Genomic DNA, 25,056 nt, shown 5'->3' with positions numbered 1-25,056 from the left:
AGTCTCTCTTCCTTTGGACTTTTTATTGACTTGTAAATGCAAAAATGGGTTCAACATCAACCAGATTACATTAAACATTATGACTTCATCATGAGCCAATTGCCGTAGCTGTACCTTATACAGTGCACTGTGTCAGACATTGGCCAGATTACATATTCAAAATATTATTATTATTAATCTCCATACTTGCAGCACATAATAACTGGACTACCCATCTGAATTTTTAATTGTAAGTTACAATTAATTGAATAAATGATAGAAAGGAACTGTCCTAGACATTTTTGTGCATAATAATAAACAATAAAGAATAAAGAGGGGGAAAAAAACTAAGTAACTACACTGGTCAGAGTCAAGTATCATGGATGGAATTTGAATTACAAATAAAAATATGTATTTGTACAGTGTTTATAGTGTTCTTTATTGATTCCATAAGCTTATATCTTCCTTATATTCTCCATTATGCTCAATGTGAAGCAGGGTGCGGGTCAGGTGAGAGTGTGCAGCTGTAAAAACTGTCTCCAACTGGTGACACAGAGGAACAGTTCAGCCCAGCTCACCATGAATGTGACCCTCTGCCAGTGAAAGGAGTGCCCACAACCACACACACTCTCAGCACAGAGCCTCTTCTACTGGTAAGTCATGCCACCTTTGATTGATTGATCACCAGTAGTTGTCTTATTTACTCAGGTAATCTATTTATCACTCTATCTTAACACCAGTCGAGCACATAGACACCATACAACTGATGATTAATTATGTATTGGGGGTGTATTTATGCTTGTATGTGTGGCAGCTAATAGATGCTCCTTTTAAAGTTGAATTGAAGTTATTCTACATCTTACCATGAATGACAACTGACAGAACAATTCAGTACACATGAGCTCAGCTTTTGAGCTCATATACTCTAACTTTATACTGAGTTCTTTACTACAAACTTGTTGAAAATATAGACATTTTCTTCTTTTTACCGGATACTCCCGCCCCTTCGCTAGCTAGCACCTGCTCCTCCAGCATTGGTTTTCTCTTTAAATCGTAAAATTTGAGATATGTTACTGTTAGTTTTTTTGTCCATAATCTAGGCTAAATGGATTTGTAATACTGTTCTGGATGGTTAAATCTTATTTTTACCCAAGGTATAAGACCGTTATATTGTTAGCATTCAAAAACAACATATCCCATGAGTCTTAGCTGATAAGCATCTGGGAGTTGTAGTTTTTAGCGACTAACAATATCATCCTTAGAAATGTTACTATCCAGGCAGTATCCTGTCTCCTTATATCAGATCTTACCTGTGATGATTACTGTTTATTATCTGTTTATCTATTGATTAATTTTGTACTTCATGAATGTATTTATCCCTTTCATCCCTACGTTTACTTTACTTAAATAAAGATTGATTGATTAAGTGTAATGGTATTATATTTCTACTCTACTACCTTAACAGCTACAGTTATTTTTAAGGTTATTTGTCATTTGTTACATTCAAGACATGCAATCACTTTATAAAATATAATGTTTTGTTATGGATTCAACTACCAAACAGGTATAGCTCCAACTGATTACAGCATTAATATGTTGATGGAAGAAATATATCACAAATATTTTTTCTCAAAAATGTTATTTATTCATTAGCTTTGCCTAAACCTAACCTATCTGTCAGTGGAAACTGTGATTAAAAACAGAAGGAGAGGGCAAACAGCTTCCTCTTAATCTAGTCTGACACCATTATGGTCCTCCCATTAACTCAATAGACTGCTTTTGTGTTTTAATATAGTGTATGATTAGTGATACTTAATGTAAATGTAAAATGTGTCATCACTGAAGCTCAGCATTGTGGAAGTGGAAGAAATACTCAAACTAGCAATATCACAGTGTAGAAATATTCTATTACAAGCAGAAGTCCTGCTTTTAAAATTTTACATAAGCAAACGTTCAAAAGTATTACCATGAAAATATACTCAGTAGTAATAAGTACCAAAAGTAAAAGTACTCACTTTGCAGAATGGGTCCAATTTCATAATTAATTAATGTGTACATCACTTTAATATTGCAGCTGCTAAATATGGGGACAATTTAAATAAGTTACATATACACATATTTATATATATGTGTGTGTGTGTGTGTGTGTGTGTGAGTGAGTGAGTGAACTGCTGGGTAGCTTCTGAAGCTTCCCCCTGGGAATCAATAATGTCTTATTGATCTAATAAAATCATGATTTAATCATTAGTAACTAAATTTATTAGATAAATGTAGCTGAGTAAAAAGCACAATATTTGCCAAGTATTAGTATTAAGGAGCAGAAAATGGAAATTCTCAAGTGAAGTCTAGTATCTAAGAATTGTCTTTAAGTACAGTACCGATCCAGCAGTGGTGCCTCAGCAGAGCGTGGGGAAGAGCGAGGGAGAGGATGTCACTGACCGACAGTAACCTCAGCGCAGGGTGCATCAGCACTAAACACATCCTGCAGCATTTCAGTGTGTGAGCATGTGCAGACCGGATCATGTGATGCTGTGGTGTGGTGGCTCTGCGTTTACAGCTCTCGCCACCATTGGCTGAGACTGATCTTTCTATAGCGTGGTGATGTCACACACTCCGTTTCACATCTCACATGTGAGATATTTTCAGGCTGATCTTCAAAAATGAGCAGCATGAAAATGACTAGATAATAGCCACGCTTGTTTATACTGATGTCATGTGCACAGACACAGTTCCACCATTTTGAAGTGTATGTGAATGTGTCTCTCTCTGATTTTTGAATGGGAATATCTTATTTTAAATACAGGAAATAGGAACTACTTGAACTACGTGACCTGTTGAACGATGGAGGGGGAAGTTTAGGGGGGAATTATTTTCATCTAATCCAAGTCATGGGAATATTTGGGGTTTTTATTAAACCTCTGGCACTATTTAAATATTTAATTAATAATTTTGTCCTATATTAATGGCAACGTACCCTCATTTGTATTTACCCGCAGATAGGCATTTTTCACAGAGAACATTTTGATTAATCACAGTAGGAAAAGCACGTGTGTAAATAATCAAACGAACGTGGGCTTGATTCCATTTAGCTGCTTTAGTTTCTGGGTACTGGGTCCATGATGGTGTATTGTCACAACCTACTGGGAGTCAAAATGTCTGCTGTGAAAAAGGCCTATTATAAAAATGAAATGTACAGTATCACTCCTTTATTTTCATGGTTGTATCAAAACTACAGTGTTAGCTAACAGCAGACTTTTTATTGTGGGCAGTTCTTTACGTTCAGTTCCTCATCCTGCAGTTGTTTCCTCATTAGAGCTGCCGTCCTTGTTTTAGCACCCTGTATGTCAGGTCACGGCTCTAAAGAACTAGAAATACACGACTGGCTTGTCAAACTGTGTAGCTGAGCTGACAGCTTTGATTTTTAGTACGAGGGTTAAAATTTGGTATGGAAACAATGTTAGCCACAGTCTGCAAAGTTTCTCAGTCACAGTGTTTGCAGAAGCTTCTTGGCTGCTCAGTGACTCACTCGATCAGGTATATTTAATACTGCTGTGATTCAGTCTGCAGTTTTCTGCAGTGGTGGAGCAAGTATTCAGACCCTGTAAACCCAATTTATTCTATTATAAGACAGTATCAACAACTCCGGGAGCTGGAACCATGAAATATCTTGCCTTTTTTCTTGAGAACTGACTTAAATGTCAACGAATTGATTTTAGCTCTACTTTATGTGCAGTTGGATCATTTAATCTATAACAGCGCAGCGTATCTTATGAGCTCATCGTATGTGTTGTGCAGATGTAAAATATTAGATAAGATAAGATAAGATAGCACTTTATTAGTGTGGTATAATAAGTATCGTAGCTAACTAGCTTTAGCTATGAAATAATCCTAGTGGAGTAAAAGGTTAAATGTATGTTCAGAAATACCCAACTATTACAAGCACAAGCAACTCAAATGTGTATTTAAGTTCAGTACTTGAGTAAGAGTACCTCACTCTGCCACTTTTGAGTCTGCATCATTCTCACTATTTTGATAACTAATAAATCCTTTGAGTCCTTTTCAAGAGAAAATGCCCAACATTTGCATTTACCAGCTTCTCCCATGCAAAGATTAGCTGCTCTTGTCTGTTTTATGTCATTGTAAACTGAATTATTTGGGTTTGGATGGTTGGTCAGATAAAAAAAAAAAGCAATGTGAAGACATAGCCTCGGACTCTGGGAAACTAACATGGACAATTTTTCAGTTTATACACTAAACAACAGTTGATAAATTGAGAAAATATTCTGCAGATAGTTTTATAATGAAAATAATAATTATATATGGCCTTAATGGGTGAACAATAAAGGATGATGAGAATAAGAAAGAAGGTCTACGTGTAATATTTTAGTAATGTTGGTCACACAGGATGTGGGCGTCTTTGCAGAGTGCATAAGAATGAGTTCTGTCAGTGGAAAGTCATGAAGCCCAGCCAGCACAGCTGCACTTGCTATCTGGCCTCAGAAACCTTTGCATACACTTTGACCGACAGTAACCCACCATAGCTGCAATGTGTGTATTTGGAGTGTGTGCAGGGGAGTGTCTCTGTAGGGGGATGGGTTTGAGTTTCACAGCATCATCTGTCAAGTGTGTGTGTGTGTGTGTGTGTGTGTGTGTGTGTGTGTGTGTGTGTGGGTATCCTCAGAGCCACTTCCCCCCACCTTATTCATTTGGCTTGCGTGGCCTTTTATGGAAAATGGGTCTTGTGGTGTGAGCAGTTTTAACCAATCAGGTTGCTTTGGGGATGATGAAGGGGGGGGAGTGTGTGTGTCTGGAGGAAGCTGGCTGGCCTGTCTGGGTGGGGTTTTCAGGGGGTGGGACCAACCGAGCCGGCTAGCGTTTGAAAATGAATGATATGCTGCTCAAGTTGTAGAAACCGTAGACAGCGGGTGTGTTTGTGTGTGTTTAGCGGCAAACTGAAGCCACAGCATTTACAGAAAGGAAAAGCGGACGAATACAGAGAAAACCTACAATAGAAACGGGGGAAAGAATTAGTTTCCAGCAATGCAATGTGAGTAGCTCACTGACTTTCTATTTCATGTAGCTGAGATGCCTTTAGTCTGACAAATCAGGTTTAATAAGAAACCTGATGATCCCTGAGAAAACATATATGTTCTTATATGTACTTATATGTATGTCTGATGTATGAATGATACTATGGATTTTATATGAATTAAGATCAGTTACCTCCTCAGGTTTTATGCCATACTCTGATTTCCCTGGTTATCACTTTGCTTAACCATTCCCTGACACTCACTCTATTGTTACAATTAAACAGAGCTTTTATTAATTTTAGCCTGGCTGGAGCGCAGCTGTGATCCACAATATCTATAATCTGTACATCTTAAGAGAGGTGAAACGCATGGTTCAATCACCTTCTCCAGCATTTTGCTCGCTGCAAAAGGGTGTAGCCCAGCCAGAAGACATGTGTGAATTTGCCAGATGACAACTAAGGTTAAACAGATTTAAAGCCATGGCCCATTTTATTTAAATGTCTGCATTAGCTGACAAGATATTTGACATTGGATCATAAATGTTAAGCATGACGTGTTGGCTGGACAGTGAGGATGCTGAGGATTACGCCCAGTCGTAAAAAAAAAACGCTCTGCTGGGAGCTGTTCAGAGGCAGAGCAGCTGGCTGAGGATGCAACTCACTCAGAGGACGTATTGACAGAAAAGCAATGCAACTCACTCGTGCTTTGAGCGGCAACATTAGGTTGACACCGTGGCGTGGACGTGGCTGTTGTCTTGGACAGACAATGCATGAGAGCAGAGAGACAAAGACTGAAAGTGAGGGGTGGGGTTTGCTCTGACAGGGGATTTACCTAACTGAAGTTTACAGGCACGGTGGTGTGGTGCTGGAGACTGTCCCTTGTTTGCATTTTGAAGCATTTGCAGTTTTGGTTTAGAATAAGATTGCGACAGACACTTGTCTTACATTACTCAAAAAAAGCTCGTAAGATTGAAGTGTTCTCAGTCCAACTGTTGCGTTTTCCCTTTTTTAATTGAGCAGCTGGTGTGAGGCACAACGCTGCTCCACATTCATAATCCTCTCCTGATTGCACTAATGCAGTTGCATTAATGATGTCAGTTTGCGCAGTGCTAAATCCATCAGATCATTCAACCCTGTGCACTAGTTGTGCTGGCATATGGCAAGGAAAACTTAAAATAAAATAAAAAAAGAAAGGATGCAAAATACTTCCTGACTCTCTGGGCCATAGAGTGCTCCCAAGTAGAAATGTGATGATTAGTTAATTGTTTCAGGCATTTTTCTAGCAAAAAATAAGTTTTCCTGTTCCAGTGTATACTTTGGGGTTTTGGACTGTGATCAAGCAAAACAAGACACCTGAAGACGTCACCTTGGATTCTGGGAAACTGTAAAGTGCACTTTTCATTACTTTGTGACATTTTCTAGACAAAACAATCAATGGAAGGTTTATCTTTTTTCTGAAAGTAATCACCAGTTGCAGCCCCCCTTCCCAAGCAATCTTTGTTTTGCTTTCAGTCGAGAGGTTTAAGTGAAAGGGAAGCCCAAAAAAACATCTCATGAGTGATACCATTAAACCACAGCACTGGAGGAAGTGGATCATGACAAACCTGAAAGTAGTAGATTACCACACCAGGCAGGAGATTTTATTCATGGACAAATAACATCTCCAGCCTTTATTTGTGATCTAAACATGTTGAGCTCATGTAATGATAGCTCTTCAGACCAAAATGGACACTGTGTCAAAGGAAGAAGGGGAAATAAAAAGTGGGAGAGCAAGAAATAGCCTTAGGGGTTTTTCAGTCTGATGGTCAAGGCTACATTCATCCAGACTTGGAGGGTTCAAGTGTCTGGGGGTTCAGCGTCACGCCCTTCACCCCTCCCATCCATTGACCCCGTGCATGAAGACACAAAACAATAACAGAGCCTAAGGAAAAATGAGGAGGTGGAGGGGGTAACCCAAACCCCCAGTTCAGTCCATATCTGCCTGCCTCCACCTTCATCTGCAGGCTGCAGACCCACATCCACTTGTGTGTGACACAACTGTGTCCTGGAGGAATCTGCAGCTGCACTAGAAGGAAGGAGCTAAATAAAATGGGAGGTTTGCATGTGTCCATGAGAGCAGTGGTGAGATCACCCTGTGCCATCTGTCTCCTTGGCTGAGAGACCTTCGGGTCTACGTAGGACAGTAACTTTAGATCAACTGGCGGCTCGCCACATGACTGAAATGGGAATGATTGTCTTTCACAACAGTGGTGACAAGTTTGGCGCTTAACGGTGATGGCAGTGATTTCATCAGCGGCTGTTGTTAACACACCGAGAAACAGTCCATAGTCACTACATGGTAGCTGATTGGCACCGTTTTTCATTCATAATTTCATATACCTCTCCATACTGTACATTTATGTTCATAGTGTAAATATTTATTTATTATCATTACAATATATATTTATTTACTATTGCTTATTTTTCTACTGTTGCTTATTTTGTTTCTTTTTTTTTCTATTACTGCTAATCTTGCCCCTGCCCCTGTTGCTGCTGTAATATGTGAATTTCGCCCTATGGGGGATCAATAAAGTAAAGTCTAAGTCTTCCTTAGAGGCCAGAATTTCTACTAATTCAGTTATATTGTCATTAACAGTGTGTGAAGGCCCATGCGTAGGTAAAGGAGGGCTACACGTTTCACTTTGAGCACAGCACAAGTAAATACTGAGGCATGCTGGCAATCTGGCTCCTGCCATTTATCACCTATTTTCTTAGTTATATTGGCCTAATGGAAGGCGTGGTTGGCAAACGTGTCGAACTCTAAAGTGTGATGGAAAATATTTTCGTTTCTGCTCCCTGACCCCCCTGGAGCCTGTTTTCTTTCCTCTTAGCCCAAGCCCAATTGTCCCTGACAGGAGAGTCATGATAGGCTGCTGCCACAATAGGCAGTCGAAGCCGCTGGTATGTGTTTTCAGCCCCCTTAAATAAACAGGCTCAGCAACAGCTCAGGCCTGTGATTTAGCAGAGAGGAGGCTTGAATGAGAGAGAGCGTCATGGAGGAGTGGGTTTGATGGGGGCCGAGAGCGGTGATGGTTTAGTGTTCAGCAGGCTTTGACGCGTTTCCTGTGATGAGGTAATGGTGAAGCCAGAAGAGGATTCTCCCTCCAACCCTTTTGAAAAGAAAGTGATCAGTTTGTCACACTGTCACAACATTTAACTAATGCAGGATGATTTGTCTGTCATCCCCTCATATCATATTTCTATCTACATGGCTTTCATTGGATTTTGAAAGGGTGTAGCGATGGAAAAGGTGTTTTGTTGACCAGGCTCGGACAATGTTATCTGTAGGAAGACTTTCCACTTTACCAGCTTGGCTCCACATGTTCCCCACGCTGTTGCCATACAACTACATTTTGTCAACAGAACAGTCATTGTATAGACAAAGACAATATTTGCTCAGCAGCTCGTAAAGTCAGCTATAAAGGTTTATAATCAGCAAAATCTAACTAAACATAGTGATCCTTTTGGGGATTTCAGCGTGTTAGGCATTTTTATTTTTAAGATAAGATATTCCTTTATTAGTCCCACGACAGGGAAATATACAATGTCACTGTTTATATTATGGTTCTTTCTTTTCTGTATTCATGTAGCAGAGATCATTCACCAAATGCCATCAATATTTAGAGTCACTTATGTCCTAATGAAATGACTACACAAAAGCCCAAAACAGGAATGGCTGGGTGACCGAAACCCCAACTACAACTGCTAGAACGTGTAATATGACCTGGTGCCAACAACACTCAGGTGTGAGTCTTGTGAGTACTAGAAGCTGCCGACTGTCACATGTTGGTGTCACTGTCTCGCAATTAGACCAGAGGAGCAATCTTTTTTTTGAGGTGGGTTGAGCTGTTTTCTCAACCCAGACTGGAATCGTACTCCAACTCCTTTCTGTCTAGTTTACTTATTAAGAAAAAGCCGTGCACACCCTGAAATAATGGTCCCAGGAATCATCGGCCAAGCCCCACTACCTCTTATGTCAATTAGTTCACATCTACACACATCTACAATGTTTACCGATAACTACCACGATTTCTGTCACATATCAGTTAACAAATTAACAATGACGTGCAAAAAAATTCACAATCATCGGCACTAGTAAGTAAGTAATGAGAAGGAGAATGACAGAAAATAATCAGCAACTACTTTGATAATCATGTAATCGCTTAAGTCATTTCTTAAGCAAATTTCTCTGGTTGTAGCTTCTAAACTGTGAGGTTTTGATGCTTTTTGCTGTTTTTATATCAATGTAGACTGAATAGCGTTGGTTTACTTGGTTTTTAGGAACATTTCACAGGTGTTTTTCACAATTTTCTTACATTTTAGTGACCACACGAGATGATTAACCAATTCATTGAGAAAACGTTCAATGGAATTATCGATAATGAAAATAAACTAAACTAAATGATTGTCACATTAATAAAAAGGTCTAATGACCAACGCCTCATTCAGTCCTTGAGGATATTTTTTCTCATACTGTTTTTCGACACGATATTTGGATATGCCTCCACTGTTTTGTCCGTGTGTACGTGGCTTATGTGTAGTTACTTTCTTCATCATCTGTAACAGACATAACTTTACTTCTTGTGGATGCTTGTCAGACAAACACTATCTATAAAGCCCCATCGCTCCTTTCTTTCAGTGACCCTGTGTGAGCCCACCGCCATGTCTGAAGCCGTGGTGATGGAGCCTCCCAAAGCAAGCGACTTCCTGGAGTCATCCTGCAGTGCCGGAGACAGCGCGGCCTCCCTTGATGACATCGCTGCGGATCCAGCAAAGTACGTCCACACAGACACATCCAGGACACCTTGACGCCGCTGTCCTGAGTGTTAGAAAGTTGATCGGAGCAGTCACAAGATGACGAGATGAAATCAAGTTAGACAAAAAGAACAGGCATTTTTTTTATGCTTCATGAAATTATGTTTATTTTTACATTTATCTTTGCTTTTTACTAAATATTGAATGGTTTTACCTCTTGTGACCTCTGTAAATCATTCAGATTAAACAAATTCAGATTGGAAAAAATCCTCTTTTTGCTTGACCCGTTCACACCTCACAGAAATATGTCACCTTTAGTGAGGGCTTGTGAGTCGTTTGAAAGGGTCATGAGCTGAAGAGGTTGGGAACCGCTGGTCTAGAGTCAGATGGTTTTAGGGAATGCAATATTACTACTTTGACAGCTTGTTGGTAGTGCTTTTTGCACAAGCGTATCATCATTGTCTTCCACTCAGATTTGAATAAGATAAGGAAATAGCAGGATGCAGATGGCAGCCAAATATAGCACCCAAGTTAGAGCTCCAGCACTCAGTAGTAGTTCATATAATGTTAGTAATTATGCATTTTGTATTAGATTACATTCATGTCAGTGTAATGATAGAGGTTTTTGTGGCTTCTCCTTTTTCCTTGAAGTTTTATTTTAATGCAGTAACAATATAAACTTTACTTTGAAACTATCACTGTGAGTGTTTAGAAGACGAAGGCATAATATGTACTTTCAGGATGAGTTTAAAGTGTATTTTCCCCATATGACTCAGGTCTCTGCCCCTGGTTTTTCCCCGAGGACGTGCCAGTCACATGTGGAATCCTCTCTCCTGTGTTAAGAGGCATATTTTTCTTCCCTTTGCTTTTTTCCAGTGAGTCTTCAGAGGAAGAGTCCACAGGGGAAATTGGTGCACATGCTGGCGTCATCAGCAGCAGCACCAAGACCACAGAGGTCCCTGCTGAGCAGGCTGCAAACACACAAACAGGTGAGGGCTGAGGAGCGCCGAGCGTGTTTGCTCTGGCTTCGTCCCTCCCTAACTTCTAACACGAATGAGGGCGGTGCAGCCGATAAGAAATAAGATAAGAATATTTAATAAGAAAGAAATTTACAGACAGAACTGATTTTGGCCCTAGTCAGCAATAGTGGACGTTTGTTCTCGGAAACTTTTTCCTGAGGAAGTAAGCCAAAATGAAGTGCCCACATTCTTTGGCAGGACAACTGGACTTTCCTTTTCCTGCCCTCAGTCTCCAATTTGACATTCCTTCCTGTCTTAAGTCACTGACGGAAAAAAAATCCACGTTCATCTTTTTCCATGATATTTTTTATGCTATGATATAAGAATGATGTGATTTCCTAAGATTTTATTGATTCTACTTACTGGAAGCTTCATAATTTCCCTAGTTTCCCGTTAAATAGGTCATTATATTAGTTTGGTTTCATTGGATAGAAACACTAAAATCATCTTTTCAGTTATTCTCAAACTGAACTGAACTATCTCCGTACGTGTCTGCTGCTGCTGGTGGAGGCTGTAATAAAAGATTCACTGTTCTGTCCGCTCATCTGCTCCATGTACTAATAAACCAGCTGTTTGTGTTTGGCCATAAATCCACTGTCATTTAGTTCCTCTTGTCTGCAATATGACACCATTGTATACTGAAAACATCCTGCTGGCTGTTGGGTCACTGACACACTTTTCTTCCCGAGGGCACTGGTGCTTCCCCCTTTTCTAGTCTTAAAATAAAATCACAACAATGTAGTGCAGAGGACTGTCACCGTCACAAAAAAATAGGTCCAACGGGGAAAGAAATATGACATTAAAATGATCAAACAGGTTGCAAACAAGGCAACAGTTGATCTAAACCACTTTATTTAAAGGGTAAAACTAAAAGGTTAGTGCACTGAAAATGCTGCTAATAATCCCTTACTGCAGAGGAAACTGTGGCCAGTGTGGTGACCAGTGTGCTGATGACCAAAACTACAAAAATTGATAATAATAACTGTATTTGTATATATATATATTTACACACACACACACACACACACACACACACACATATATATATATACCACAGTTCTTGCAAAGATGCAGCCCAACAATTACAATAAGTAATAAAATAGCAGTACTAGCAAATCAATAAGTGAAAATAAACAAACAAACAAATTGATCACAATGCAATTTAACATTAACAGTGAAACCAGCAAAGTTAACCCAAATTAAAAGGCAGATTAAAAAGGTAGATGATTTATTTTCTTTTTAAAAATTACAGTTTGTTGTTTTAAGATCCAAGAGGAGGTTGTTCTACAGTTTAGGGCCATAAAAACAGAAAGTGGCCCCATCAGATTTCCTGTTGGACGCCGTGGAGGATCTGAGAGCTCAGGGTGGGACATGAAATTAAACTCCATGTTGTAGTTCAGAGTTTAAGATCTTGTTCTTAATGAACTCCATTTATCAACAACTCTTGGTGAAAACGGATGTTTTTTAAAAATCTATAATAATAATGAATGCACTTTTTCATAGAGCGCTTTTCAAGGTACTCAAAGGTACAAATTAAATAAAAGAACCTAGAAAACTAAAACACAATACAGGTGCAAAGGTAGCACAGATCATTGTGTTTCACAGCACTTAAAGAGCCTATAAGGTTAGTATAATGATGATAATATTGTGCACTCATTTTGGCTTCAAATAAAACGGCACAGCACACATTTATTTTAATAATGATGTTAAATGTCTTTGCTTATTTTTCTGGATGTCTTTCTCTTGTCTTCCAGTGAAAGTCCAGCGTCCAGACTCGCTGTCGGTGCCAGCAGTGGGGGAACAGGGCCTGTGGACGTCACAGGGGGACGCAGAGGTGAAACTGAGGATGGGGGACTCTGGCCTGGCTGCTGAGACCCCTCTGACCGTTGACCAGATGTTTACCTCAGCTGTGGAGCGCTTTGGTGACTACATGGCTCTGAGCTGGAAGGAGGGCGAGCAGCAGAAGAGCCTGAACTACAGAGAGTACTACCAGACCTGCCGCACCGCTGCCAAGAGCTTCCTTAAGGTAGTTTTTTGAATCCACTGAGTAATCTAGTATAAACAACAGTCTTATAGGAACCAAAGTGTCATCTTTACAGTTGAAGAATCGTTATTCGTCCTGTTTTTGTGACAATAATCTCCAGGAGGAATTCAGTCGTGCAAACCACCAAAACCTCTTGTTTTTAAGGTTTATCAATTAAAAAAGATGGTTAGTTGCAGCCTAAACACACACAGTGACTGGAGGTTCGTGCGTAACATTTGCAGGTTCAGTGCTGGAACATTTCTGCGGTTATGCAACTAGATAAATTCCTCAGGGTTGTCTCATATGAACATATGCAAAACTTTTCAATTACACAACACCTTAAACCCGAGGAGAGGAGGTGAGTTCCTTTGCTCCTCACAGAGAAAAAGCTTTGGTTTCTGTGAGCAACAGCTCTCCTTCAGTATCTAAAGGCCTAAGATGTTCGTTTTCGTTCTAAACAATTGACTCCTGTTGTCTCTGTGACGTTGCATTTGATTTCATGCCCAGTCAGTCTAGACAGCACACAACACGTAGCGAAGGAGGCCTCAGCTGCTCATACAGGACAGAGGACGCTATTGTTATTGTGAAACCCAACACACACACACACACACACAAACATAATTACACGTGTCTCTCTGTTATTATACATAGAAACTGACCTGAACACCCACTTGCCCCCACTTTTCCCTCAGTAGTTAACAGCGCGCACTTAAGTCCAGCGATGGGGTTAAGTTTCCTTCAGCAGGAGTCGATGCCAAGCCTCATATCATATTCCAGCTACTGTTGAGAGACACTTCATGGGTTATTTAAAAAGCTCATTGCAGTGTTCAACTTGGTATCATTTTCCATTATGGCAGTTTCGTGTATACTTGGCTGTATGTCTGTTTCCATAGTAACAGCTGCCGTGGCAAAGCGCCTCAAACAGCACTGAGGTCTGAACACTGAAAATATACCTTCAAATGAGTTTGTTTTTTGTTCTGAATTTGCTGAGGGCAGCGTAAAGTTTCGTCTTATTACATGACAGTTAGTGAAACAGAGGCTTCACTTGACTTGACAACAGCAGTATGTAGATTGTTGACGATTTCTCCAGGCTGTGTTCACGACAGGAGATGATACATGTACCTCACACGCTGCAACATCAAAAATGCTCCATAATATTTGAAAATAAGTTGAAAGAAAACGAACAGCCCTGAGGAAAACAGAGAGATTACACTGTACATGCAATGCTCCAGTTAAAAAAAACATGTCCCAATTTAATGTATTTTATTCATATTTAAGTATTCTTTGTCTTTCTGCAGCTTGGTTTGCAGCGCTACCACGGCGTGGGCATCCTGGGCTTCAACTCTGCCGAGTGGTTCATCTCCGACATCGGAGCCATTTTGGCAGGGTGAGCATTTCATCTGCGTCTCTGAATTTCTGAGTTCATGCGACTGTGCTGCCGAGTGATGAACTCAGTGTTGCGTCACTCTCGGCCCTGTGTAAACGCACGTCTGCCATGTCTTGAGTGGTGCAGTCCAAAAATGTGAGCACAGCAGAACACTGCCTTTGGTGTCGTGCAGTTGAGCACGTAGCCCCTTAGCTTTAAGACGTCTTGATTGATGGATCACAAGAGTATGGAACAGGAAGCCGATGCGATGGGAAGCAAGTATATTTACTCGAGTATTGTATTTGAGTGTAATATTGAGCTAGTTGTACTTAAGTATTTCCATTTTATGCCACATACTCACTGAATTTTGGAAATGTCGTACTTTTTACTTCACTATATTTATCTGACAGCTGGAGTTACCACTTACTTTTTAAATTAACATTTGCCACAAAAAAGCACAACTGCAACAGTACATTTCTGCATACACATTGATGATAAATCAGTGTTGATCTAATTATATATTATTATACGAGTCACACGGGCATTTAGCTGATAATACTTATTACTTATTTTTACTTAAATACAGTTGTTTTATTTGGTTTTGATGCATTATTGCATTGGTACTTGTACTTAAGTAAAGTCTTTGAGCACTCTACCACTACTGATGAACTGCACAGGTCATGTGACAGTAATCACACGCCTCTCGTGTGCGATGCTGGTCATAAATAGTGTTGATGGCCCCAGCGCGCATCAAACCTTGTGCTCCATCCAGCGAGCTAAGAGAGTCCAAGAAATTGACTTAATCTGAGAAACCAAAAGCCCTTTTAATTAAGAACGAATCCCATTGATTGGTCAAGGGTAGATTTGTCTCTACTGAGCTCCTGTCATCACCAAACATCTGTTATGTGACACTGGGTTTTTTTCACAACATCTGCCCAATTCGAGCTGGAGTCAGGGAGACATTTTCTATTTACTGACGTTCTCAGAAGGCTGATAACAAGAGCGCATTGAGGGAAATTTGTTTGGTTATACAAAAGATCAATGCATGTAATTTCTACTGTGTGCAAAGACAAAACTCTTCTGTGGGAGCTGTAACACACACGCTGATGCTATTTGTGGATTCCCCAGTCTCCCACGCCTTCTCTGCTCAGGGCTGATGCATGACAGTAAGAATGCATTGAAACTGCCGTCAACTTGTCAAACCGGTCCTGACGAATCAATTCACAGGTTTAGTTTGATGAGCTCAGCAGTAGACTCATGTTTGCTTCATATCATGTTGCTGGAAAGCCAAAAGAAAGACGGATGAATCAAGTCTTGCATGTGGATGCTGGGTATTGTGATGAAACAATGCTGCAAGGTAGTTTCTATCATCGCGTCTTTACTAGGAATGAGAAAACAAATAAAAAGTGGAAGTGGAAAAATGGAGAGAATAAAGAAAGTTAGTGAAGATACTTTTTCATCCAAAGTTTCCTGTTGGTCAAGATTCATGCATGAATCCTTCCACTAGAAATCTGTAAAAAGATAAAACCCATTACACATGAATGTGTTTTGGATCATTAGGTGTCATTGTTATCGGGATTAGATAAGATATCTTGTATGGCAGGTTTCTACATACTAGATCTTCCAGAAAAGCACAAGGGGAGAGTCTCATCCTTCACAGTTAATTGCTTTGTTATGGCAGCAATACAGACAGACGCCCCACAAGACAACAAACATTTAAGGCACAAAAACAATAGTAAAAAAGGAAAACATATATGAAAAATATAAAATATGTACAATCTAAAATAGAATAATATAACATAAGACTAGTATACAATGTAAAAAATAAAAAATATCTTGTGCAAATACCAGATTTCAAGTACGATGTCCAAAAACTGGCTGGGGGAGAAAAGAGGTGGCTGAAGGTGCTCTGACGAAACACCTGAAGTGTTTCAGTAAACCTCAGAGGTAAACTGCTAAATCTGACTTTTCTTGTTGTCTATTGCAGCGGGTTTGCTGTGGGCATCTACACCACCAACTCTCCTGAGGCATGCCAGTACGTAGCAGACAACTGCAGGGCCAACATCCTTGTGGTGGAGAACCACAAACAGCTGCAGAAGATCCTGCAGGTGAGGCCAGAAAGAGTGATACCCACTGCGTTTAACATATAACAGCAAATTCATCTTCTACGGATGAGACAGATGACTCCATACTAAATGCTAATTGTTTACATTTTACAAAAGCCGGAGTATCGGAGAAAACCCACGCAAACATGGGGAGAATATGCAAACTGCACACAGAAAAGGTTCAAGGCTCAAACTGCAAACCTGCTGGCCGGCAGATTCGAACCTGGAACCTTCTTGTTGTGAGGCACCAGCGTGCTGCCCTTTTTATACTACAGATATATTTTATACTACAAATGCTTTTCAAAAAAATGCAGTAGTTGTTTTCAGGGGGGAAAAAAACAGCTCCAAGACCAAAAAAAACAACTACAAAAAAACAACACCTGTGGGCGACTCTAAAGCACACTCAAAGGGTTTTAGTCTGCATACTGACTGTTGCAGCAAGTGCTTGATCGATCGACACAGTATTTGACCTTCGTTTCATCATAAAACATTAAATATAGATTATATCACTAAAATACGACTTCTTGTTTTGTCATAAAACACTTGTGAATTTGAATTATTTATAGCCAGTAGTGTAGAAATGTCGTTCTGTGCTCATCAGGCCGTGTTGTTTGTTCACAGGTTGAAGACAAGCTGCCACACTTGAAAGCCATTATCCAGTACAAAGATGCACTAAAAGAGAAGAGACCAAATCTGTACACAGTAAGCACGCAGCGTGTTCATGAGAAGCGTGAAAGGATTTAATTACTTCCAAGAAGCATCATCTAAGTGATTTTTGTTTTGCGTACTTCAGTGGGCAGAGTTCATGGAACTCGGGCGGGATGAGCCCGACGCCCCCCTCGACGCGATCATCTCCAGCCAGAAGCCCAACCAATGCTGCACGCTCATCTACACCTCAGGAACCACAGGCCAGCCCAAAGGAGTCATGCTCAGCCATGATAATGTAAGTCACATGGCCAAGCAGCTGCTCACAGCTATGTGCTGCCTGTTAGGCAGGTTTCTTAGGTATCAGAAAAATACCTTGAGGAATTAAACTTCACCTGTAGCACTTTGTGTTCAAGACAATCCTGCTGCACAAATGACGTCTGCATTCCTCTTAAACCAGAGACTCGTTAACCTGGCTCCCGGCTATCTGACTGAAACAATTAAAACAGCTAAGATGGGTCATGTTAACTGTATCACACTCTCCTTCCCCTCAGCTGACGTGGACCGCGCTCTCCACCAGCCGCCACGTGCGACTCACAGACGCCACTCAGACTCAGGAGACGGTGGTCAGCTACCTGCCGCTCAGCCACATCGCGGCTCAGATGGTCGATATCTGGGTCACTATGAAGGTCGGAGGGGCGACGCACTTCGCTCAGCCTGATGCACTGAAGGTGGGATACATCAGTTTGGTGAAAAGTATGCAAATAGTTTAACGCCCAAATACATGGACCATTATTTACTGCAGGGGCTGAAGATAAATATTTAAAAAATTGAACACTGTTTTCACGGGAGTGACGATATAGTTATATATTTAGATGATTATGATGACAATAAATTATTTGTTTGATACCTTTTTTGTGGAGGCAAAGCCCAAATTCCTTCACAAAGACAGGAAAACTATGTTAAGGTAGAGAACTATAGCAAAACTAACAATGAAAAACATTTACAAAAACAGAACACAAACCCTACAACTAAAGCAAAAGGGTTTATTCCTTTTTTAATGTCTGTAGTCAGTCAATACAAATCATAAAAACGCAGTTCTGAGAAATTATGGTTATCCCTTATAATTAATGATAATAAATAAAGAGATGAATCTTCAATTCTTTCAGTTCTCTGTAACATGACCTTTCATGCGAATTGCAAGATTTTTTCTGCGGTGTGAAAATGTTTGTGGTGTGCTGAGCTGCCGCCGCCTTTTCACTTTTTGATCATCAGCATCACCCCTGCACGTTCATTAACGCAACTTAAGTGTGTAAAGTAGTCAGGAGATGCAGATTACCAAGAGTTACAGTGAAAGCTTAAGGATATCCTGAGGGTGGACATATGACTGTGTTAAACTGCCATGAAAAAGAAGCTTTTTCATGCAATAGCTTTCCAAGATCTTGGCCTCACGTTGTGGTAGCAGATCTTCTCTCCATGTGAGCTGTAAACTTCATGTGACATTTGGGTTTTAAAATTCTGCCTTCTCTTATCAGGGCTCTCTGGTAAACACCTTGAAGGAGGTGCGTCCCACAGCCTTCATGGGTGTCCCACGCGTGTGGGAGAAGATGCAGGAGAAGATGAAGTCTATCGGATCCAAGTCTTCAACTGTGCGCAGGAAGGTGGCTGCCTGGGCCAAAGATGTCGGTCTGCAGACTAACTTGGCCAAGATGAATCAGTATGTGCATGTTATGAAATTACAGTTTAATTTTGACATGGTTTCATCATTCCTCCTTCCTGATTTCATGCTTTACTTCTGGCTTTTTATTGAAATTTTTCTTTCCCCTTTTAGTACTTCCCTCTTCGTGAAACCAGTGTCATTTTCGGGAATTCAATTCAATTCAATTCAATTTATTTGTATAGCCCAATATCACAACAGAGTTGTCTCATAGTGCTTTACAAAGTTCACTGAAATAAACAAGTGTAAGCGAACAAACAATCTAATAAAAAGTCCAGCAGTCGATGAGGCCAATGGATCAGTCCGGTGGATCAGTCCGAGGCATCACCTGCCCTTTATGACCCTCCTTCTTCGGGAAGGAAAAACTCAAAAAAACCCAGTGACTCAAAAAACCCAGTGACTCAAAAAACCCAGTGGAATCTAGATAGATTTATGATTAGTTCATAGCAACGTGTGTCTTATTTATCATCTGTTGGATGCTGGTTTTTTATGAGCTTGTTTTAGTTTTTACACATCAGGACTGATGCCGATGCAGCCACGCTAACATGCTAATGCCAAGTAGCTATAGTTAGTGATCTTAGTGGGTAGTTGTGATCTTTACCGCGACCACTATCTTAGTTTTGTGTGATAGCATTTCTTAATCAGCACTGAACACAAAGTACAGCTGAGGCTGATGTGAATGTAAGTAGTTTAAAAGTCAGGATCACCAAAGTCAGCAGGATTCATCCCCTGGGAATCATGGGTGCTTGTCATTATGCCACCATTTCTCCCAGAGGTTTCTCCTCACTTCCTTCACTGGCGTCCTTTCCTCGCATCGTAGCTCCTCCCAGGGAGGACGAGAGAGAGAGAGAGAGAGGTGCGAGGGCACAGGAGCTGAAGGATATACTAGTGTTTCTGCTGCCTGTGTAGCTCAAAACACTCACATTTGCTCTTTTTTTGTCTCTCCTCAGAAGTGCAGCAGTTGGCCGCCCGCCGTTCAGCTATCACTTAGCCAAAAAGCTTGTGTTCAAAAAAGTGCGCAAGGCCCTGGGCCTGGACCGCTGCAACAAGTGCTACACAGGCGCCGCCCCCATCACCAAAGACACCCTGGAGTTCTTCCTCAGCCTGGATATTCCTCTGTACGAGCTGTACGGCATGAGTGAGAGCACTGGACCTCACACCATCTCCCTCCCTGACGCCTTCAAGCTCACCAGGTACTTTGTTCTCTCTTTACTTCAGTGTAAAGACACAGAATTTCCTTGCACTGACAAATCAGCGACAATTCAATATGCGCGCTTGGTGGCGAATTAGAGAACTGTTCTCTGGTCCTGCAGTTGTGGTAAAGAGATCCCAGGATGCAAGACGAAGCTGCACAACCCGGACGAGGAGGGAAACGGTGAGATCTGCTTCTGGGGCCGTCACGTCTTCATGGGTTACCTCAACATGCCCGACAAGACGGAGGAGGCTCTGGATGCAGAGGGGTGGCTGCACTCAGGTGACCTGGGCAAACACGACCAGAATGGATTCCTCTTCATCACCGGAAGAATTAAAGGTACCGGACTGTTCTGGATCAAGGAGAGAGACTGATTCTCTTTTACCAATTCAGTGTCCTGTTCTATGGATTCAGTCTCCGTAAGCTTTAGGAGCATTTTGTTGTATCTGTGATCAATTAAACGTATCTGTTACTTAACCTGTGTGTCTTTGGGTTTGATTTTAGAGCTGATCATCACCGCAGGAGGAGAGAACATCCCTCCTGTCCCAACCGAGGATGCCGTGAAGGAGGCTGTGCCGCTGATTAGTAACGCCATGCTGATCGGAGACAAGAAGAAGTTTCTGTCTATGCTGCTCACCATTAAGGTAAGTCCTAGAAACCAGAGACCAGGACCCAGATGCATTAAAACTGTTCATTAAAAAATGAGTCATTGTGGAGCTGGATGCGTGTGGACATGCCTGACTTCCACTCCCACGAACGCCTTTTCATCATCTGTTTACGCAGCGATACTTGCGTCTACTCATGAGACCCACCAGTAGCTGCATTTACACAGTCACTGGTCTGATCAGCAGTAATTTTCAGCCAGGTTTAGGGGGGTGGAGTAAACCTTTAACCATGTAAACACGTTTATTCTTTGTGGGCATGTTTGTCCCTCGTGGGGGTGACGCCTTGATCAGTTCCCAGGAAACGCTTTGCACATATCAAGAGTTGGATTCCAATTAAATGCCTTGGGGCATGTAAACACACATGTGGCGGATCACTTTATTTAACGTCCATGTAAACAGTTAAACTGGAATCTCTAAGCAGAACGATTTCAATCGGACTGAAGAAATATTGCCCATGCAGTCGTGGCCGGAGAGAGGGAGGGCAAAGACGAGGTGCATTTGTCACAGACTGTGCTGCATTGATGAGGTTCTCTTCTAGAGGCGACCGTGTGACTGTTTATAGCAGCCGTACCTCTCGCACGTACCTGTAAACAATCGACGGGTGATATCTCAGTCGTCAGGGAGCTCCTGTAGATAACACAGGATGTAAAAAGGCAGAGTGTCGAGCAGAGTGGAGGCTATCAGATGGAGGCTGATGATGTAACACAACATTATGTGCATTTACAACTAAGATGTGCATTTCAAAACAAGGGTGACTCTGACCCTCGTAAACATCTTATCTTTATACCTTTTTATCTGATCTCAGAAAGAGTCAATAGACGTGTGTCACTGAGCAAAGAGAAGCAGCTGGGAGAGATGAAGCTTCTCTGATATTTCTGCTCATATGCTGCCACCTAGTGGCCTTCAAAGAAAACTGCATGATGATGAAGACGGACCCTAATTCCAAATTTTAAGTGTATTAATGTTTTAAGCTGCAAGGACAAGAAACTTTTGATTGAAGTGTTTGGGAATAGAGATAAACATTTCAATTCCCCCCCCATCCAGTGTCAGGTAAACGCAGAGTCAGGCGATCCAGAGGATGAGCTGACACCAGAAGCTGTTGAGTTCTGCCGGAAGCTGGGCAGCAACGCCACCCGGGTCTCTGAGATCGCAGGCGGCCGAGATCGGGCGATCCACGCTGCCATTCAGGAGGGAATCAACCGAGTCAACGAGAAGGCAACCTCCAACGCTCAGCGCATTCAAAAGTGGATCGTCCTGGATCGGGATTTCTCCCTTGGTGGAGGAGAGCTGGGTGAGTGGGACGGGAACGCGAGGGGTTACTGATGATACGATCTTTATCATTTCGTATAACTTAAGCCTGTGATGTGTGTGTGGAATGGAGAGGCCAATGCTTGAAATGCCTTTTCTGGGCCACTTAGATGATGGAAGAGGTTCCCAGCCTCTTTGTAGCTTAATACAAAGTGTCATGTGTGAGGGTAGTAAGCAGGTAAACAGTAAGAGTAATAATAATAGAGTAGTTTTCATTTGAATCATTTATAGAGGCCTGGAGAGACAAAAGTCTTACAGCAGAATGAATTGCTGACGGAAAGAACATTAATGGTCAAACATCTGATATGTTATTAATTGTTTCAGTACTTTTTCAAGTGAAACTTTTACTAATTCCTGCCTCTCAAATGTGACTTGTTGCTTTTCTTAACATTGTATGATCTTAGTATCTTTTGACTGTCGGAGCAAAACCGAGCGATTTGAATAGATCATCCAAGTATCTGGGAAATGACATTATATAATTCAAATCACCAGATAATTGTCTGTTTCACTTACAATAACAAAAGTAAGGCTATACTTCATTACCAAAACAGTCAGAAATACATTCAAAATCTGTAACTGAAGCACATTTTGTTTAGCTGTATCTTTCCATGTTCCTGTTTTCCAACTCTTCACCGTGTTTAAGTTAAACCTCAGACATAATGACCTCTAGTGGAGTTTAGGTGACCTCCTCAGGACAAAGCCGCTGAGTACAGACTGAACCTTGTACTTTAAGGTGCAGCCTCTGAGGTCAAAGCAGTACGATTTAAGAGGCAATGTGATTTTTGATAATAAAGTTCCACACAGCACAGGTCTAAAACCTTAAAATGCAACTGAGCTCACGCTACAGCAGCAGCACAAACACGCTGCGCAGCTGAGTTTGTTTAAAAACGTGTTAAACAATATGAATTCTTTACTTGCTCCACAGGCCCGACCATGAAGCTGAAGCGGCCAGTGGTGGGGAAGATGTACAAGGAGCAGATCGAGAACTTTTATAAAGAGTTGGCAACACCCACGACCCCCGACAACCCACTGCCTCCCAAATAGAGCCGCTCCTCCACCTGCAGGGAGATCTGACTCAACATGCAGACACACTCCACCTCATTCATCCAACCACTCCCTGCCGCCATTTCTCCTCTCGTAAAAAAAATGTTTCGATTGCCTTAAGTTCTGGTCGTTTAGTCTCGGTTTACATTTATGGGTGTTGTACAAAAGATAAGAAGCCATTGTAAAACTGCGTTATGATTTTGAGGACGTCCTCAATAAGCTGAAGTCAATTATTTATTTGGATGAGCATTATAGTGGATTGATGAAGTAGCAGCTGACAGAAACGTTTTTAATTGCACTGCATTGACAGAATCCAAAAAGAAAAAATGTCTTAAGTAGGAATTTGTATTTTTGAACATGTTTTATTTTATTTATTTTCAGTTTGCCAAAGTTTATGTGGGCCAAATGAGCTTCAGATGAAGAAACATTTCTAGAAATGGCTTCATATGTTATTCAGCTATCACATGTTTACTGGTCTTTTACGTGTATTTGGTGGTTTTCTCTCGTCTGCCAGCCTGGTTTAATAGAAAATAAGCATTTATTTTGTACATGTGTTTAAAGTCAAAAATGTTTTCTGTAAACAGAAAAACAGACGTTTGGAAATTTCTCTCATGACTAAACATCCAAATTTATGTTTTCCGTGCTGTGAAAACACGTCATTGAAGCCATATCTATTGCCTTTTGTAATTGTAAAGTCAGACTTGCTCTGTATGTTGACTCCATGCAGCCTACACACCTGCCTGGTCCTGTTGAAGTGTTTTCCAACAGTCCTGTGTGTAGACCTGCTGTGATTTTGTGGAATATTGTAAATATGTTTTGCTTAGTTAATCATCTTTCGCTTGTTTTTATTTATTTTCTATTTTTCCAGTTGATTTTTTTTCTCCTTTATTTAGCAGCCTAGGGAATGGTGAACATAATTTTTTGCACTCAAACGTGGGGAAAAAACAGGAATGGGACATGTACATAAGTTAGATTATACGTAGGTTTATGGCAAATATATCAACCGCATCAGAGTTGTCCTTATTGATCTGTAGCCATCTTTTATGCATCACATATAAATGTCCAAAAGCTCGAGTTTTTCATGACTTTAGCCTCCTCACATATCCGCGAAGAAAACATTTTGAAGTAAAAGAGGTCGTTGCACTCCAAAGAGCTGATCTTGTATATGAAATAATTGTATATAAGCATATCATAGGTAACTGAAGCACTCTGATAGTTCAGGGTGAAGGTTCGGTTCGGTTGTAGTTTGCTGAAAGTGCCGCAAGTTCAGGGTAAACAAATCAGAGCAGTTTCCATGAGCGTATATATAAAGTGAAATAAGGAAATGATGGTGAGTCTGCGCGTCGGGGCGAGTGAGTTGCTTGACGTCTTGGATTCTTACAGCTGCATGAAGTCAGTGATGTCCATCCAATACATATGAGATATTAATGTTATTTGATGGTTTTAATGGTGGCACTTTTTTATTATCAAGAACTATTGTATTAAAAATGTTCTGCAAAAGCCTCAAACAGACGGTTCAGAGCGAGCGAGAACTCACAAGACCCCCAGACAGCAGGCCCACCTGACCTTAGAGAGCTGGTGCTGTCGTTAACAATATCCGGGATGAAAGATGAAAATATGCACGACGCTGCAGGAGAGGAGCGAAGCAGGCCTGTGAATGTGTGTGTTTGATCAGTTATGGAATAAATTGATTAAGCTGATGTGCTGTTCGTCTGTCCCTCTTTGGTGTGCATGCGGTCTATTTAGTGTGAAGTGTTCGGGATCAAGTGCTCTGACCTTTTGCTTGTGTAAATCCATCAATACCACAGCGAGGAAATACTCGTTTGGTCCTACATTTACAATTTTACTTGAGAAAATTGTACTTAAGTTTCAGCATCAACACATTCATTATTGCTAAATAAGTTTTTTTCAGGATCCTGTTTATTGATTGTAATTATTGATACCAAGTGAATCATGTTAATGTTGCAGCTAGTAAGGGTTGAGCTCATTTTAATTACTTTATATATATACTGTGAGCTTCTCCCCATTGATCAATAAGTCTCAACATGTTATAAATTGATTTTTTGATTGGATTTTCTACCATCAATCTGAGTAATGGAGTAAACAAAACTACAATATTTCCATATAAAGAGGAGTGGAGTGACGTATATAGTGGCATAAAAATGAAAAT

General features: G+C 40.8%; 1 protein-coding gene across 2 annotated transcripts; it reads left to right on the top strand.

Annotated features, from left to right (window-relative positions):
- Positions 1–528: 528 nt before the first annotated feature.
- On the top strand, positions 529–24,586 carry acsbg2 (acyl-CoA synthetase bubblegum family member 2). 2 transcript variants are annotated; one of them, XM_070832365.1, is made up of 15 exons: positions 529–632; positions 9,687–9,822; positions 10,679–10,791; positions 12,576–12,847; positions 14,143–14,231; positions 16,198–16,318; positions 16,937–17,017; positions 17,109–17,258; positions 17,515–17,691; positions 18,496–18,677; positions 19,628–19,870; positions 19,991–20,208; positions 20,374–20,513; positions 21,579–21,825; positions 22,768–24,586. In XM_070832365.1, the coding sequence occupies exons 2-15, from the start codon at positions 9,710–9,712 to the stop codon at positions 22,884–22,886; spliced, it is 2,265 nt and encodes a 754-aa protein (XP_070688466.1). In that variant the 5' UTR covers positions 529–632; positions 9,687–9,709; the 3' UTR covers positions 22,887–24,586. The 2 variants fall into 2 exon arrangements, with proteins under 2 accessions (XP_070688466.1, XP_070688465.1); XM_070832364.1 differs by lacking the exon at positions 529–632 and adding an exon at positions 4,915–5,026.
- The last annotated feature ends 470 nt before the right edge of the window (positions 24,587–25,056 follow it).

The sequence above is a fragment of the Pempheris klunzingeri genome, chromosome 6 (assembly GCF_042242105.1).
Source record: "Pempheris klunzingeri isolate RE-2024b chromosome 6, fPemKlu1.hap1, whole genome shotgun sequence".
NCBI classification, from domain to species: Eukaryota; Metazoa; Chordata; class Actinopteri; order Acropomatiformes; family Pempheridae; genus Pempheris; species Pempheris klunzingeri.
The sequence above is the reverse complement of the archived record's forward strand: the minus strand, read 5'-3'. Positions and strand labels throughout refer to the sequence as shown.

What these genes read in the sequence shown, in the direction of transcription:
- acsbg2 (XM_070832364.1), top strand. An exon ending in TCATGCTCAGCCATGATAAT is followed by an intron (nt 17,259 to 17,514) that starts GTAAGTCACATG and finishes CCTTCCCCTCAG; the next exon opens with CTGACGTGGACCGCGCTCTC. An exon ending in CATCACCGGAAGAATTAAAG is followed by an intron (nt 20,209 to 20,373) that starts GTACCGGACTGT and finishes GTTTGATTTTAG; the next exon opens with AGCTGATCATCACCGCAGGA.